General features: G+C 35.7%; 1 protein-coding gene across 10 annotated transcripts in view; it reads left to right on the forward strand.

Annotated features, from left to right (window-relative positions):
* The window catches only part of VEZT (vezatin, adherens junctions transmembrane protein), a 78,388-nt gene that overhangs the window by 6,525 nt on the left and 55,586 nt on the right, over nt 1-16,277 (forward strand). Inside the window, exon 1 of one of the 10 annotated variants that reach the window (XM_023257320.2) lies at nt 2,198-2,522. The exons of the other annotated variants lie outside the window; for them this stretch is intronic. Coding sequence (XP_023113088.2) covers nt 2,514-2,522 — 9 coding nt within the window. The 5' untranslated portion in view covers nt 2,198-2,513. Of the gene's footprint in view, nt 1-2,197; nt 2,523-16,277 lie in introns of those variants that run through there. 10 annotated transcript variants of the gene reach the window in all.

Genomic DNA, 16,277 nt, shown 5'->3' on the forward strand with positions numbered 1-16,277 from the left:
TTTTCCTTTGTTCATGACTAGGAAAGCTAATTTTTGCACCTCTTATCTCTATCTCTTTCCCTCCTTCGTACTTCTCAGTAAATTATTAAATGTTAACTCTTTGTTGCCATTATGTTCAGGTGTACCCCTCCCCCTCCCCATACTAAGTCAGATAAATGTGAGATGGCTCTCACCCAATCTCTCACACGTAAAAGTCAGTTTAAAAAATCCTTCCTTACTTGAGAGATTCTCGTTTCTTTATGTTATTTTTATATATTTTAATTTTAAAAATTTTAATTCCAGTATCCTTTCTATATTTGAAGGTTAAATATTATTTGTAGATTCTTTCTATTTGCATTATTGATTTGACTAATGGAAGAAAATTGTTTTTTGTCTGTGAATGTATATATTGACAGTATTTGGTATTTTGATAATGGAATTGCTGTCTGGAATAATTATAAAATTTAAGGTATTGTTGTGTCATCTCATTTTCACTTAAAATTCATCTTCAGTTTTCTGCGGTACATAAAATTCCACAATTGTATAAAATACTCTACTTCTAAATAGTAGCTGAGCTTGGAAGCATAGCAAAACTCGTGCTTTTATCACCAACTGAAATTGAAAGAATACTTATTGATGAGTGGTTAAATTAGAACCCTATTGACATAAAGGATTAATCATTAAGGCCAAAGCTAGTTTGTTACCAGATGTGCAATAATAAATTTGTTTAACACAGTTATAACAATTATTCTTGGGGAACAAGTCTTTGCTTTTTTCTGTCTGGGTGATATTCCTTCCATTTTGGCTTCACATATCCGCAGATATCTAATGAGGATTTTAACATTTAAAAAAGTAAAATAAAACCAATGAAACAACAGATTTGGGGCAAAAAAAAAAAGAGTTTAACATTAAAAAAATTTAAAAAAATTTTTTAATGTTTATTTTTGAGAGAGAAGTGGGGGAGGGGCAATTGAGAGAGGGAGAGAGAGGATTCCAAGCAGGCCCTACCTACACTGTCAGCCCAGAGCCTTACATAAGGTTTGAATGTACAAACTGAAATCATGACCTGAGCTAAAACCTAGTCCGATACTTAACTGACTGAACCACCTGGGTGCCCCAGTGCTTAAATTATTTTTATGGTTGTCTTGGTATTTTTACACAGTTCTATTAAAGGCTTTCTTTTTTTTTAAGTTTATTCTCTACACCCAGGATGGGGCTTGAACTCATAAGGTTGAGTAAATAAGAGTCAAGCCCTTAGAGTTCTCCATTAATTAGGAAATACAGGAAGAGATTCGGCTCATTTCCAGTCCATTTTTAGATCAGGAACTCTTACTCAATTTTAGTTTTCTTGGTTCTGTACCAGTGTTTCTGTAGTTCCCAAAGTTGGGATTTTGTTGATTAATCCACACCATTAATTTCATGTCTCTTTAACAACTTTATTGAAGTGGATTTTCTACTTCTATATATATCTTGCCCTATCCTTTTAGTTTCACTCTTCCTTACAGATTCTCCCTTTCTGATGAAAGTGCATAATACATCATTTTGAGAGAAAAATCTCTCCTTTATCTCTTAAGGGAACCACAAATTCTTTTTCTACTCTTTTTATTATCATTTGGGATAAGGAAAAAAGACAATAAGGTTGGATGTGATCTAATAATATCCAGACCTCATTCTAATGTTTATCGCATGCTCTTCTCAAAACATGTTGCCTGTGTGTTTGATTTGGTTCTAATTTTTTTTTAAGTAGTTAAAAATGAGTTTTACTTCCTCACCTTGCTTCTGCCCTGCATCCAATAAATGCCCATTATATGCCAGTTCATTAATCAGATACTAAATGATATTAAGGGTAGCATCAGAACTAGGGAGCACTCAATCCACCATTGCTACCTTCCTTTCTCTTAGTTAAGACCAAGTCATTGTCGTTCTTTATATTTAATCAGTTGAGTGTATAAGCTGTGCAAGCCAGTTTTCTCCCTTTGCATCTCTTCAAGCTTTTTTTTTTTTTTGATGGATAGATTTTGTTTTGTACTATATACAATTGTACTTAAGTACATTTGTGCTATTGTATGGAAAAAATGTAAAGTCACTCTTCTTAAAACTTTTTGTTGTGTATAACACTTCATATGATTAATTGGATAAGATTGATTTTGATTGGAAAATCTTAGAAGCCTGCAGCCAGGAAAATTTATGAATATAAGTCTTACCTGCTGCTAGTTTACAAAAAATTTTTAAGTAAACATAATTATTAAGTAATATCCTTTAAAGGCGTTTAAAAACCCCTACTCCTTCTATTACTTCTGCAGTTACTGAGTGGTAGTGAAGGAATTATGTTGAGGTTTTTTTCAAAGAGCTGCTTCTGATTGGAAAATGCTTAGTAATGATGAAGACACACCCTCCAGTTCAGTGGCCATTTTGTAGTGTGGTTCTTCTGGAGAAACAAGTGGGAACCATCAAAGAAAGAAGTGTATGGATCAGAAGAATATGGGCAAAAGGCAATAAATTTTTCATCTGGGTCAATTGGAGAAATTATAACTATGCTGTCCGTGAGTAGTTTAATTAGTAAGACCAATTTTTCTGGATGCTTTTAGCTTACTTAATCTTTTTGATTTCTGTGATTAGATTTGCTTTGCTCATATTGAGGAACAATTAAATTAATGCTTGGATTCAGGGCTTTGGGTATAGTAATTTAGAAGTTACGTTGAAATATGTAAACTACAAAAAGTATTTCCTGTTATTTTATAATTAATTTTGCAAGGTACTTTTTATGGTATTATCTATCCAAGGTTTAAGGTTGGGGGTAGGGGAAGCAGTGAGTAGTTGTTTTCAAATTATGCTTTCTGATTGTGTACTGATTTAAAGATGAGTGAAAAGTCTGTAGGAATTCAGTATATTGACAATACAATTAATTGTAATGGGTAAATTTATTTTCCTTTATAGAGTTTGTAAATTATGACAATTTTAGCTCTTTATATCTAAAAGCATTTTCATTAAAAATAGAGAAAATAGCTACCTTGCATAATTTGGTAATGACAGTCTTCCTCATCAGCTTATTTTGTGATGTTCTGCAGTTAGCCTGGAAAGAAATAAGGAAGTAATAGCAACTAACAACAGGAATTCCTCCTTTTCCATCATATTTTCCCAGAAAATTGCTGTTTTACATGTAATAATTACATTTATACCTATAGCTATAAGCTATATTCAAGGAGAAAAGACTTCTAAAATATTTTTAATAGCTAATAAATAATTGTTTCCAGGCAAATATCCTCCATCAAAGCCCTTAATTATAGAAAATCTTTTTTTCATGAAGATTTTGTTTTGAATAAAAGATCTTTTAGAGATTCCTTTGGCATGGCAGAAACTTTTAAAAATATATAACTTACAGTACTTCCTTTTCTGAAGAAATTAAAAACAGATATAAATCTTTAAAGAAAAGTTACCTGTAAGTAATTTGATAGATTGTTTTGACAAGGGACTGGAAACAAAGCCTTCTAGGTAAGCACAGGTTTATTATAAATTGAAGTCTTCATTGACAAAGTCACTCCTACATTATACACTTTCATATCTCTGTGCCAATGCCTCCTGTCTTCTACTGCCTTCTGTTAGTAGCTAACTGCCTTTTCCTACGGCTTCTTGTGTTTAATAATGGACTTAAAGAGATCAGATGACATCTGACATCTGACAGCAGTTAGCATTTGATATTTTACTGACATTTTAAATAATGGAACTGTGTAATAGTTGACTAGATGATTAATTTTGATATAGACAAGTGCACAGGATCATTCTATTCATTTGCTAAACTAACAATTCGACACCTTTTTTATTAGGCCTTACACTGGGCACCTTTTTCCGCACAAATAACACATGAATGTATTCTCATTATGAAAAAGTCAAATAATACAGGGAAAGCATCAGCCCTCCCTTAATCTTCATTTTCTTCCTAGAAGTAACCACTCTCCTCAGTTTTCTGCCAGATTATTTTCAGTGCAATTATATTCATATATACATATAAGCAAATATATACTCATAATACACATAGAAATGTTGTATAATAGCTATAGGATCAATGCCTAGTAGAATTGCTAGATCAATGGATATATTAATATTTTTATATACTCCCATTAATGGCATCTGAAGTATCTTTTTCTTTATACCCTTACCAACACTATACATGACCAAACTTAAGCGTTGCCAACTATCAGGTTGAAATTATATCTTTGTTTAAATTTGCACTCCTTCAATCAAGGGTAAAGTCTAGCATGTTTTTATTTGTATTCACCCATTTGTGTATTTTTTTTCTTTGAACTGCCTCTTTATATCCTTTGCCCATATTTGTAGTTTTTAATTTTTTTGTATTGGATTATATGGTTTTATCATAAAGAAATTAGTTTTATCATATGTTGGCCATATTTTCTCTTAAGTGTCATAAGAGTTGTTTTAAAAACTCAGTGAGATAGCCTTGAGAATAATTTGGAAGAATAAGGTACTGTTGTTTTTATAGTCCCAGGATTCTTTGCAGCCAGTTTCAAGGTTTGTGTAATCTGAGGTAAATACATACGAATTATAACTTATCTGAAGAGAAATGATTGGGAATAAAAGTAGGTATTATCGGGAGAATTATGCTTTGTTGAATTTTCTAACTTAATCTGTTAGATAATTTTTAAATTACAAGTCCAGTTTCTGGTTAAAAAAACCACAACTATATAAAATACTGTATTAGACTGAGTTAATGAATTTATTTACTCTAAATTAGTTGCAACGTAGTGAAATAAATAACAGTTTTGGCTCTCTGTTGGCTTGTGTAGATTCGAATTCTGGCTCTCTTATTTCTGTGTCCTTGGCTAAGTTACATGTTCTTTCTATGTCATAGTTTTTCTCTTTTCTCAAACGAGCTCTGCCTCATAAAGTTATCATAAAGGTAAAATGAGTTAACACATAAAATGCTTAGAAATGTGCCTGGTACTTAGAAATAAACGTAGGTAATCAGTAAATGTTTGGTGCTGCTGTTTGGGGACGAATTAGTGGGGGAGAGAATCAACCCAATAGATGTGAACTGACACTGATCATTCTCCTGTGAGAAGAAAAGTGCATCTCAGTAATATTGAACAGAATCCACAGCCTCCACTGACATTTCCAAACCAGAGATAAACACTGTTGGAACCTATGAAATGAGCCGGTGGAGCAGGTCAAGGACCGTTTCTGGACTCCCCCCTGCTTGTGGCCCCCATACCCTGTGGGAAACTGCAGCACTGGAATACTTGCTTAATTTTGTTTGTGTGATCTTGATCATGTTTGTGCCTGCTATGGCTCTATCACCCTTGGTGAGTGGATTTCTAAATTGATAATCTATCGCCTGTAGATTATTTTTCCTCTTTGCATTTATACCTGAAAATTTCCCTTTGGTTTTTGCTTGAATTATTCCCGATTGCACTTTGTTAACCCTAAGATAATAAGTATAGAACTCTTTTAAGAATGAGTAAACAGAAAAGTCATGGAGCCTAAAACAATTCTATGAAGATTTAGAGTTGCCACACTCCAACAAAGTATATTCACAGAAGGGGAAAAAAAATCCAGATTTGTGTTTCCAGAATGAAGTGGCTATAGTTCTATGAAACCTAAAGCCACCAGTGAAGGGGGAATAATTTAATAATTTGAGATGAGGACAACCTGAAGAGAGGAAACAATACCCCTGAATTAAAAATTGTACCATGCAGGATCAGCATTTTGGACCTTAAGTGAATAAAATCTGATAAATAAGTATGTTGTTAACCATGTCTTTTACTTTCTGTATTCTGATGCATTGATCATCTCAGGACCTTACTGACCCTGGAAGGATTGCCACTCCCAGAGTTAACCAATTCCTAAGAGATAGCAAACCGTTCATCTAGGTAACACACCTCTCACCTGGCCACGACGCATCTGCCCTAATCATCACAGGGTCAGATACCAGACCTCACTAGGGACAACCCCTATGCTTCAGAGCCTGCTGAAATTATGCAGACTAGCCAGTTTTAAGCCTGCTTCCCTTGCCTTGCTTATTCCTTCCCAAAGAAACCACAGTAAAGGCCGTGATCCATAATTTCCTCCCTCTCCCCTCCTGACCAACCCTGGTGCTGCCCACCATGACCTCCCCTTCCTCATGGCATGGCCTGCCTCCATCTTTTGAGATCTATGAATATAACTGTCTTTCCAATGGCTGTCATCTCCTGATCTGTTGGCCTTACCTGAGCAATGAAACTTATATTTTAAAACAATAAGGGATACCTGGCTGGCTCAGTCGGTGGAGCATGCAACTCTTGATATTGGGGTCGTGAATTCAAGCCCTATGTTGGGTGTGGTCCTTACTTTAAAAAAAAAAATAAATGAAAGAAGACTTCTTCTAGATACCCTTTTTCCTCAGAGACAGTTTTATGTTATTATTAAGGGTGTAGGCTTTGGACTCAGACCAAAGCTGGTTAGTCTTACACTATTTAACTTAGCCACGTTTTTGACTTCATATGCCCTAATTTCCTTCTAAAATGGTAGGAATAGTAATAATTTCGCTTTAGAAGTTTGTTGTTGAAAGTAAAGTATTATAGGGGCGTCTGGGTGGCTCAGTCAGTTGGGCGTCTGACTTCGGCCCAGGTCATGTTCTCATAGTTCGTGGTTCAACAGCTCAGAGCCTGGAACCTGCATCAGATTCTTTGTCTCCCTCTCTCTCTGCCTCTCCCCTGCTCACACTCTGTCTCTCTAAAAAATAAACATTAAAAAAAATTTTTTTTTAAGTAAATAAAGTATTATAAAACATCCTTAACTTAATGCCTACCATATAAGCAACTCAAGAAATGTTAATTTTCTTTACTATTACTCTATTTTCCAGCTTCGGCTCTACTCTTTTCTGAAATATTGGCCTCTTGTAAGGCCTTCTTATCTTCTCATCCTCTGTATTACCTCTAGCTGATCTCATCTACTCAGTATGTTCCCATACCTGTACCCTACTATGTGGGTTTACCACCATACCTATTTGCTAAAAGCTCAGATCTGTGCATTCAAACTGGGCCACTTTCCTGATCTCCAGATATTTTAGGTCTAAATTATTCACATTTGAGTATCTCATAGGCTCCCTCTTCAGCCTTGTTGTGCTGCCACTATTTTATATTTCAGTAAATAACACCACCTAATTGTCCAAACCAGAAATCTAGGAGTCACCTTGCCCCCCTCTGTTGCCAGCCACTTTCAAGCATAAATGGGTAGTAAATTTGAAGAGACGGTATTCACAAACTAAAGAGTGTTTATTACATTTTGAGAAAGGGAGTAGGGGTGAAGGGTAAGATAAAGGTATTTCTCATTTCATATCTTTTTGTGTTGTTTGAAATATTTATTAAAAAAATAGCAATATGGTCAAAAAAATTTTTTTGTGAAATTGAACAATTGAATTTCCTTTTATAGCATAAAAACTGTTAACTTTTTCTTAAATATTCCCAGAGAGAAGTTAATGGCAGAAAAGTTATATAATTCTAGTGCCAGACATATAGAAGGTGCTCAATAAATATTTGATTAGTGATAAATGAACAAATTGATGGTTGGATTGCCATTTGTTTTCCCTTTCTAGCTAAGTGATTTTTCTAGTGGAATGCCGCCAGCACTCAGTCAGTGGCATCTAGAAAACAGCAGATAGTTGGTGAGAAACCAGAATCAGAATTTGACCAGTAGTTGTTGTAGACTACAAAGGGCTTTCTAAAAGTGTGTCTGTGAACAGCTCCTTCTGGGAAAGAGAAGGAGAGAGTCCATAGGGTACATAAGAGCATAAGAGTTAGTGTGAAAGAGCATCTGAGGTTCTTAGCCTGACACATGTGCTTGGTTGTAAGCCTATAGCATTAAGATGTGCCCATAACCAAACTTTGCTCTTGATGGCTGGTTAAAATTTCAATGCATAAATTCAGATGTAGTTATTTTGAACATAACTCATTTCACTCTTAGAATGCCTATTGAGTTTTAGGTTACAAGTCATGGAAAAATAAATAATTTTCCATTTAGGTGTTTGCTTTTTAAATTTATCATTCTCCCAAAATAAGAAGTGAGGAAAACAGCTGTTGGGCTACTTAAATTTTGTCAATTTTTCAATCTATGATTGCTCATATTCTAAAACAACATTTCTCAACCTTAGCACTATTGACAGTTTGAGCTGGATACCTCTTTGTGGGGCTTCTCCTATGCATTGTAAGATGTTACATAGCATTCCTGATCTCTGCCTACTAGATGCCAGTAACATTCCTCCCCTCCTCAGTTATAACAGCCAAAAATATCTTCAGACATTGGAGTTGGGGGATGGGTACAAAATCTAGTTTGAGGACTACTGCTCTATATAGGAACGTACTGTTTGGTTTTTGTTTATGTTTTTTAACTGTCTTAATGGTATTTTTAAAACATGGCTCCAAAAATCACAAAATTGAGACTTTTTATTCCACAAACTTTTAATTAGTTTGTGGAAGGTAAATATGAATAATTGACTTTGACAGGTAATTAGTCATTTATTTGTGACTAATAAGTCACAAGACTGGTAAGTCTCCACTAAGACTGGTTACTTAAAATCTTATTGCTAGAGGATACCTTTGACATTTGTTATCCTTGGTGGGAGTATTGAGTGACCTGGGCATTGTTGTAGAAAGTTTGCAAATCCAAATATTTGCCCAATGTTATATGAATACTTTTTATGAATATGTAAAATATCACATACATATGTTGCAGTGGGTTAATTGGTGCTAGTACAATTAAATCAGAAATTCATTTAAAGATGAAGCTAAATTAACATTTGCTTTTTGTCATATTCTCTTTCAGCAGATATTAGAAGGACCACTACCGTTATATGGAAATTTGTAAAGACTTGAGTGTTCTAGTCTAAAATTTAATAAGCTTATCTTTTTCCCAGAGTAAAATAATAAATGGAATTTTCTCAATTTTACATTTTTCTGCCATATTATTTTCTTAAATCTTTTATACCAGACTCTTGGAAAGCCTGGCATCTGATTTTTTTAAATTTATAATGGACTTTTAAAATTATACATAAAAGGAGAGAATACAGTGAAAGGTCTCTATACCCACGACCCAGCTTCGGCTTGAACAGCTGTTAATATTTTGCTAAACTGTCTGATATGTTTCTCTCCCACCCCCACCTTTTTTTTTTTTTTTTTTTGGAGTATTTTATGAGACTGATGCGCTGCCCACTGTGCCAAGAGGGCCACTTTCTTGGAGTACTTCAAAGCCGATCCCAAACATTACCTGATTTTACCTGTAAATTCTTTAGTATGCATCTCTAACAGACAAGTGTGCTCTCTTCTTTTTTTAAATGCTAACTCCAAGATAATTATTTAATAAAATTAGTAATTCCCTAATAATTGTCACCAGCCAGACCTAACCACCGGACCTTTACTATTCACCTGCTTGTACTCACTGACCTTTTCCCACAGTTTTCCTTACGCTCTTCTTTCCAGCTTATATCTCTGAAGTCAGGCAAAAGACCAAGGGGCATAGCATCCTGTGATAGAAACTGGAACTACTCCTTAAGCAATAAGGACTGCCTGGACAAACAATTCTAGCCAGCCCAGACCACCTAGACCAGTTTGAATTGAACCCCCAACTCGTGCCTATGCAGGTGGACCATGGATGGAGTGACCCATAGAGTGACTGTCAGTTACCTTTACCTCATTGTAATGACAAAATCTCTGCCCAAGGAGAAGCACAAGCCTCATTTACATAACCTAGGGTACATGTAAAGGCATGTTTCCTTAGGATGCATGTGCCACTTGATGCTTGCCTCTAAGTGATGACAAGGCTCCCCTATCTAAATATTCATTGTAATCCTTAATAAAAGAAACCCATTCACCCTTGCTCAGGGAGTCAGGCTTTGGAAGTTATTCCCCATGCTGTCCTTATTTGCTGCAAATAAAGTTTCCTTTGTGTGACAACTTACCTGTTGTAGTTCTATTTGTGACTCATCAAGGAGCAAACTCACGTTTAGTTAGATTACAGTATCACCTAATATCTAGCCTGCATTTGGATTTCCTCGAGTATCTAAAAAATGTCTTTTTATAGTTGTTCAAACCAGGATGTAGGCAAAACTCATATATGACATTTGGGTGATATTTGGATGTCCCTTTAGTCTTGAGCAGTTTCCTCCACTTCCTTTATTATATGGTTCATTTGTTGAAGAAACTGAGTAATTTGATATGTAGAATTTCTGTATTCTGGCATTGGCTGATTGCATAGGATAAGATGGCATTTGATTTAGCATAAAATTATAATATTTTAGCATACCACTTTTTTATCTTGTTTCTCACAGAACATCATGGGGGTTTTTTTTGGTGTTTTTTTTTTTTTTTTTTTTAATAATGGTTATTTCTTTTTAAGAGAGACAGTGTGTGAGCAGGAGAGGGGCAGAGAGAGGGAGACACAGAATCTGAAGTAGGCTTCAGGCTCTGAGCTGTCAGCACAGAGCCCAACTCGGGGCTTCAAACCCAAGAACTGGGAGATCATGACCTGAGCTTAACGCTTCACCGACTGGGCCTGAGCCACCCAAGTGCCCTGATGAGTTTTGTTTTACCACTTGAACAAGTTTAAGAAAATAGCATTCTTATTTTGTACTTAAGGAAGCTGGGACCAAGAGAGGATTTTCCTGAAACATGGCAGCCTATCTGGAAAGTATCAAAGCACTCAGTATTTTCTTTGGTAGTTGAAAGCAGTGGTCTTATCAGAAGTAGCATAGAAGGAAGCTTTTTAGCAAGGACCTCACCTGTTTTGTTTTGTTTTCTTCCCTATGCCTAGATATTGCTTGCCACATAGAAAATGTTCCATTAGTATTTATTAATGAATGAGTTGCCTAATTTTGCCATTGTTGCCAGGTTGCCTATTCCATCTCTGGCCTAGAACCTGGAAGGTTACAACGTATTCTCTCTGTAAGTGTTTAAAGCAGTTCAGAAGAGAGAACCTAATAATAAAAGTATTTTACCCATCACCTCAATTTCTGCACTAGTTTATCTTCCTTTTTAAATGCAAACCAGCAATGATAGTACTGGCACTTATGCAGAATGCACCACAAATCATGCAGAAAGCAAACAATGCATTAAATGGGTGGTTCAAGCTTTATATATATGCATCAGTGTGGGATCTGATATCTTTAATGTGTGGGTGGGCATGAAGTGCAGGTAGTCATGGACTTAAATGAGTCATTTTCTTGAAGTGCTTGTTCAGCAAAAATGTTGGGGTTTCCTGTCTATTTTTGTTTATTTTTCTTACAAAAATAGGTTTCAGCCATCACAACAATCTTAGCACAACCAGAGACTCTTGGCTGTCTTTCATTTAGCAAAATTCTTTCTGGTGCTATGATGTGTGTTTTCTGTCAGGCTAAAATTTACAGGAATAGTGAACCACAAGGATTTCCTGAGGAGAAGCTCCCACATGCTGTGTCTGAGGTTTCTCGTATTTCTTTTGGCAACACTATCATTCTACAATACTACAGAATTATAGTTTGAGTCCAGTGCTAATAATTTTTTACAAGAAAACAACTTAACTGAAATATTTATGGTTCTATTTTGCTTGAACCAAGGAAAAAAGTTATAACCAAAAATTACCTATCATCACCTACTCTACCTTGCCCTCTACAAAAAAGAAGTCCCTTTCTGAGGCTGCCATCAACCTATAATAATATTTACCATATGAAGCATAGAAATTTCTATGTATTCGTTTATAAATTTAATACCCCAACCTACAAATACAGTGATTAGGGCTGTTGCAACATGGAGCCTGATCTTGTCATAAAAGAAGAAATTCATTATTTTATATATTAGGCCGTTACATTTTAATAACTAACATATTTGCCTTTTTCTTTCTTTTTTTTCAAGTTTTTTTAAAATGTATTTTGAGAGAGAGAGAGACCAAGAGCAAGCAGAGGAGGGGCAGAGAAGGAGAGAATCCCAAGCAGGCTCTGCACCAGCCGCATGGACCATGATGTAGGGCTTGATCTCCAAACCACGAAATCATGACCTGAGCCAAAACCAAAAGTTGATAGCTTAACCAACTGAGCTATGCAGGCAACCCCATTTGCTTTTTTCACTTCTCACTCGTGCATAGGGTAGAAAAAGCTTATCTATATGGTTTCATATTCCACATTAAAATCAACCTTTTCTAAACTATCACTTGTTGAGTTTTGTTATGGGTATTCTTTGGTAATACAATTGTCAGAAAAGACTTAAAAAATATTCCCTTTCTAGGGGTGCTTGGGTGGCTCAGTCAGTTAAACGTTTAACTCTTGTTTTTGGCTCAGGTCATTATCTCATGGTACAAGTGATTGAGCCCTGTGTAGCTATTAGTGCAGAGCCTACTGGAATTCTCTGTCTCCTTCTCTGTCTCTGCCCCTCCCCAGCTTGTGCTCACGTGCTCTCTCTCAAAATAAATAAATACACATTTCAAAGAAAAAAAAGAATCCAGCTCTCTCCTGTTAAGCCAGGTAGTAAGGAGGTTTGCAAAAATGTAAAACAATCCATCTTGCTCAATACCTTTCTTTTTCATTTTGGAGAAATAGTGTTCTCATTAAAAATTGCATTATTTACATTAATATTGTAATGGGTTTACTGTTATCTTAAGTAAATTAATAAATATTTTAATTTTTTTAGTTTTAATTTCTAATATGATATATGTTGGACATCCACAAAAACTCTTTGGGGCTCTCAATAATTTTTAAGATCCTAAAGAGGTTTTGAGACCCAAAAAAATCTGTGAACCGCTAGTCATGATCTGGTTTTCTGAGATCTGTCCAATAGTACACAGGTTACTTGGCAGTTTCAGAGAAAACGTGGTGGTAATTTTAGCCCCCACTTTTTTTAAATTAATAAAATAATAATTTTACCAACAATCGCTTTGCACTCTTAAAATTTGCTCAGTTGTGCTATGAGGTCTAATTTGGTCGGTTCATCTTAGTTAATGTTGAGTTTGTTAATCAGGGGATCTTCCTTTTTCATTTGTGTGTTACCATTGGTTAAATACTAAATTTTATTTTGGCTCTAAAGCGATGGGAGCATAAAAATAGAAATAACACAACAAAATTAAGGATGCAACTCAGAATACTAAAATAAACATTATGAATAAGAGCTTTAGAGTACATACAGTCTGAGTTTATATGTTTAGAAATGGTCTGATTTGTAATAGCAGTCTAAAAAAGTAAAGTGTAAATAAGACATACAATGGTGCCTGGAATTATATTCTATCAGACCTGCAGTACCTTCATCCGTAGTCTCCAAAGATTGTCTACTCTGAAATTTTGTCTAACTAGTTACACAAAGCCATGAAACAAGGCACAGTGATAGTCTCGGCAGGCCAAAATTTTCCAGAACTGTAAAACAGTGCTTTCTAGGGTGAAAGTGATGAATTCTGTCACTAGAGATGGGGAAGAAACCAGAATTACTACAGCATCATTCATAGTTGCCATAGCTCATATAAATGGATGTCACACCTTTGATAAGAACGTTGTGAAACCAACCAAAAAGTTAACGAAGTTTTACATTGCTAGAAAAGGCAGAATAAGGTACTGACAGAATTACTGTATCAAATGACACCTCTGGACGTTATTGGTATTATTCAAGGTACATGATTAATGCTGCTATTTTGCAAAAAGTGAAATAGCAAGTGTTCCAGATTATGGTGTTTCCAACTGAGTACATATGCTTTAAGTTGATGTGCAGAACACATATGGAGAACAAAGTATTCATTGTTTCTCTTCTATTTAATTACTTTTAAAATTTTCCATTTTGTTATTGTGTGAGCTGTGATATGAACTGGAAAAGGAAGGGACTTTGGGGTCAGTGCTGACACTCATCAGCTAAGTGTGGAGTAAGAAAGGTATTAGAATTTGAATGAAAAGAAATTTAGCCCCCATCCCCACCCTGAAGCCTGTTGCCAGAGAACAGTTAGCAATCATGCCTCAAGGTCTTGACTGAGCCTTTAATTAAAACTGGGGTCAGCAAACTAGTGCTTTTGGGGCAGATTTGTCCTCTGCTCCTGCCTGATTTTCTGTGGCTGGTGAACTAAGAGTGGACTTCACGTTTTTAAATGGTCAGGGGAAGTATCAAAAGAATGATATTTTGTGACATATGAAAATTATAAGAAGGTCAGTATTTCCATAAATAAAGTTTTATTGGAGCATAACCACACTCATTGTTTTATGTAGTGCTGTGGCTGCTTTTGCACCACAGCAGCAGAACTGATTAGTTACGATAGAGACCATATGGTCTGCAAAGTGTGAAATATTTACTGTCTGGCCTTTTACAGGAAAACTTTGATGACCCTGGAATTAGAGTAACTCTGCTTTGATCCATCTTATTTATTGTTCTTCCCCCATGGGAGTTCACTTGAAGAAAGAGTTCTGCCTTAAAAACAAGTTGTGTTGTGTGTTGTTTTTTTTTTTAAGTATGTAAACTTTTCGAAAGGTCAGCCCAACCGAACAAGCATTCTTGTTCTTTTGCCACTATGGGGACAGAGCAGGGTGGGGTTCACAACTCATTTTGAAAATATTTGAGTAATTCAAGGCGATATTTGAAGATCAAGGCAATATTTGAAGATACATTACGGGTGATGTTAAGATTAACCGTTTGTGCCACCAAAGGTTTTAAGTCTGGTAGAGAGATAAGAACATATCCCTCCTTTTATTATAATTTTTTGTGTATTTTTTTTCAAAAGAGTATTAAATGTAGCTTTAAAAGGAGGCATTTTACTTATCTTCTATTCTGGCAAATTGATACCCAGCAAATTGCTACCAGTACAAGCAAATTCCCACTCTGCCTCATTTTCCCAAACTCAAGGATATATTCCCTAGAAATATTGGTCTCACTTAACTGCCTCTTCTGTTTCCGTAGTATCCAATACAATTCTGCAATTATTAATTTGCTTGATATTTCTATACTAAGTTATAAGGAAGTTTCCCTGGTGTCTTTCTCTCTAAACATAGGAGGGACTGTTTGTTATTTTAGATAGTATAGTATAATATTTCAGAGTGTTGGCTTTGGAATCAGACCTATCCTGCTTTCTGTATCTAACAGAGTGAGTCTGTTTCCTCATTTATGAAATAGGTATTAACAATAACAATGATCATAATACTTTTTACTTAAAAAAAATTTTTTTTTCAACGTTTATTTATTTTTGGGACAGAGAGAGACAGAGCATGAACGGGGGAGGGGCAGAGAGAGAGGGAGACACAGAATCGGAAACAGGCTCCAGGCTCCGAGCCATCAGCCCAGAGCCTGACGCGGGGCTCGAACTCCCGGACGGCGAGATCGTGACCTGGCTGAAGTCGGACGCTTAACCGACTGCGCCACCCAGGCGCCCCCAATACTTTTTAAAGTTTGTTGTGAACCTTAAGTGAAATGATTCAATTAGAATGTTTAGTTAAGCTTTTGCCACATGATACTACATTAGCTGTGTTGCTGTTTACTATTGTTTTCATGGTGGTTGTTATTTTATCTCTACTACCTAACGTAAGGCCTTTTTTAAAGTATTAAATATTTTTGGGGCCCCTGGGTGGCGCAGTCGGTTAAGCGTCGGACTTCGGCTCAGGTCACGATCTCGTGGTATGTGAGTTCGAGCCCCGCGTCGGGCTCTGTGCTGACTGCTCAGAGCCTGGAGCCTGTTTCAGATTCTGTGCCTCCCTCTCTCTCTGACCCTCCCTCGTTCATGCTCTATCTCTCTCTGTCTCAAAAATAAATAAATGTTAAAAAAATTTTTTTTAAAAAGTAATAAAAAAAAATAAAGTATTAAATATTTTTGTTGAATGGAATCAGGGTTTATTTTTAAACATGTCACCAACTTTGTGCTTTAGAGAAGACAATGTTAAAATTAAAGCTTGCTATTTATCCAGAAAGAATTGTGCCATGTATTTTCATCCAACAGTGATGCTGATGCATCTGATGATTGGAGTAATTTTGTTTGTTTTTTTGTTTTGTCTGTTCCAAAACCTGTGCTCTTTCCACCTGGCTTATATATAGTTGAAGTGTAATTTGAGTGATTACTATGGACCAGGTACTGTTCTAAGTGCCTTGTATGTATTTAGTCCTTGAAAGGACCCTATGAACAAGGTGTAATTATTATTCCTATTTTAAGATGAGACAGCTGAAGCGAAGAATTTAAACTGTCATAGGATATTCAACCAATAAGAGGCACAGTTGGGATTTGAACCTGTAGTCTGGCTCCAGAGTTTGTGTTCTTAACCACCATGTTCTAATGCTTTTATTAGCCACAGAATCTCTTGTTTGCCTTATGGTTGTATGTGAAATACAGCT

The sequence above is a fragment of the Felis catus genome, chromosome B4, assembly GCF_018350175.1.
Source record: "Felis catus isolate Fca126 chromosome B4, F.catus_Fca126_mat1.0, whole genome shotgun sequence".
In the NCBI taxonomy this organism is placed as follows: domain Eukaryota; kingdom Metazoa; phylum Chordata; class Mammalia; order Carnivora; family Felidae; genus Felis; species Felis catus.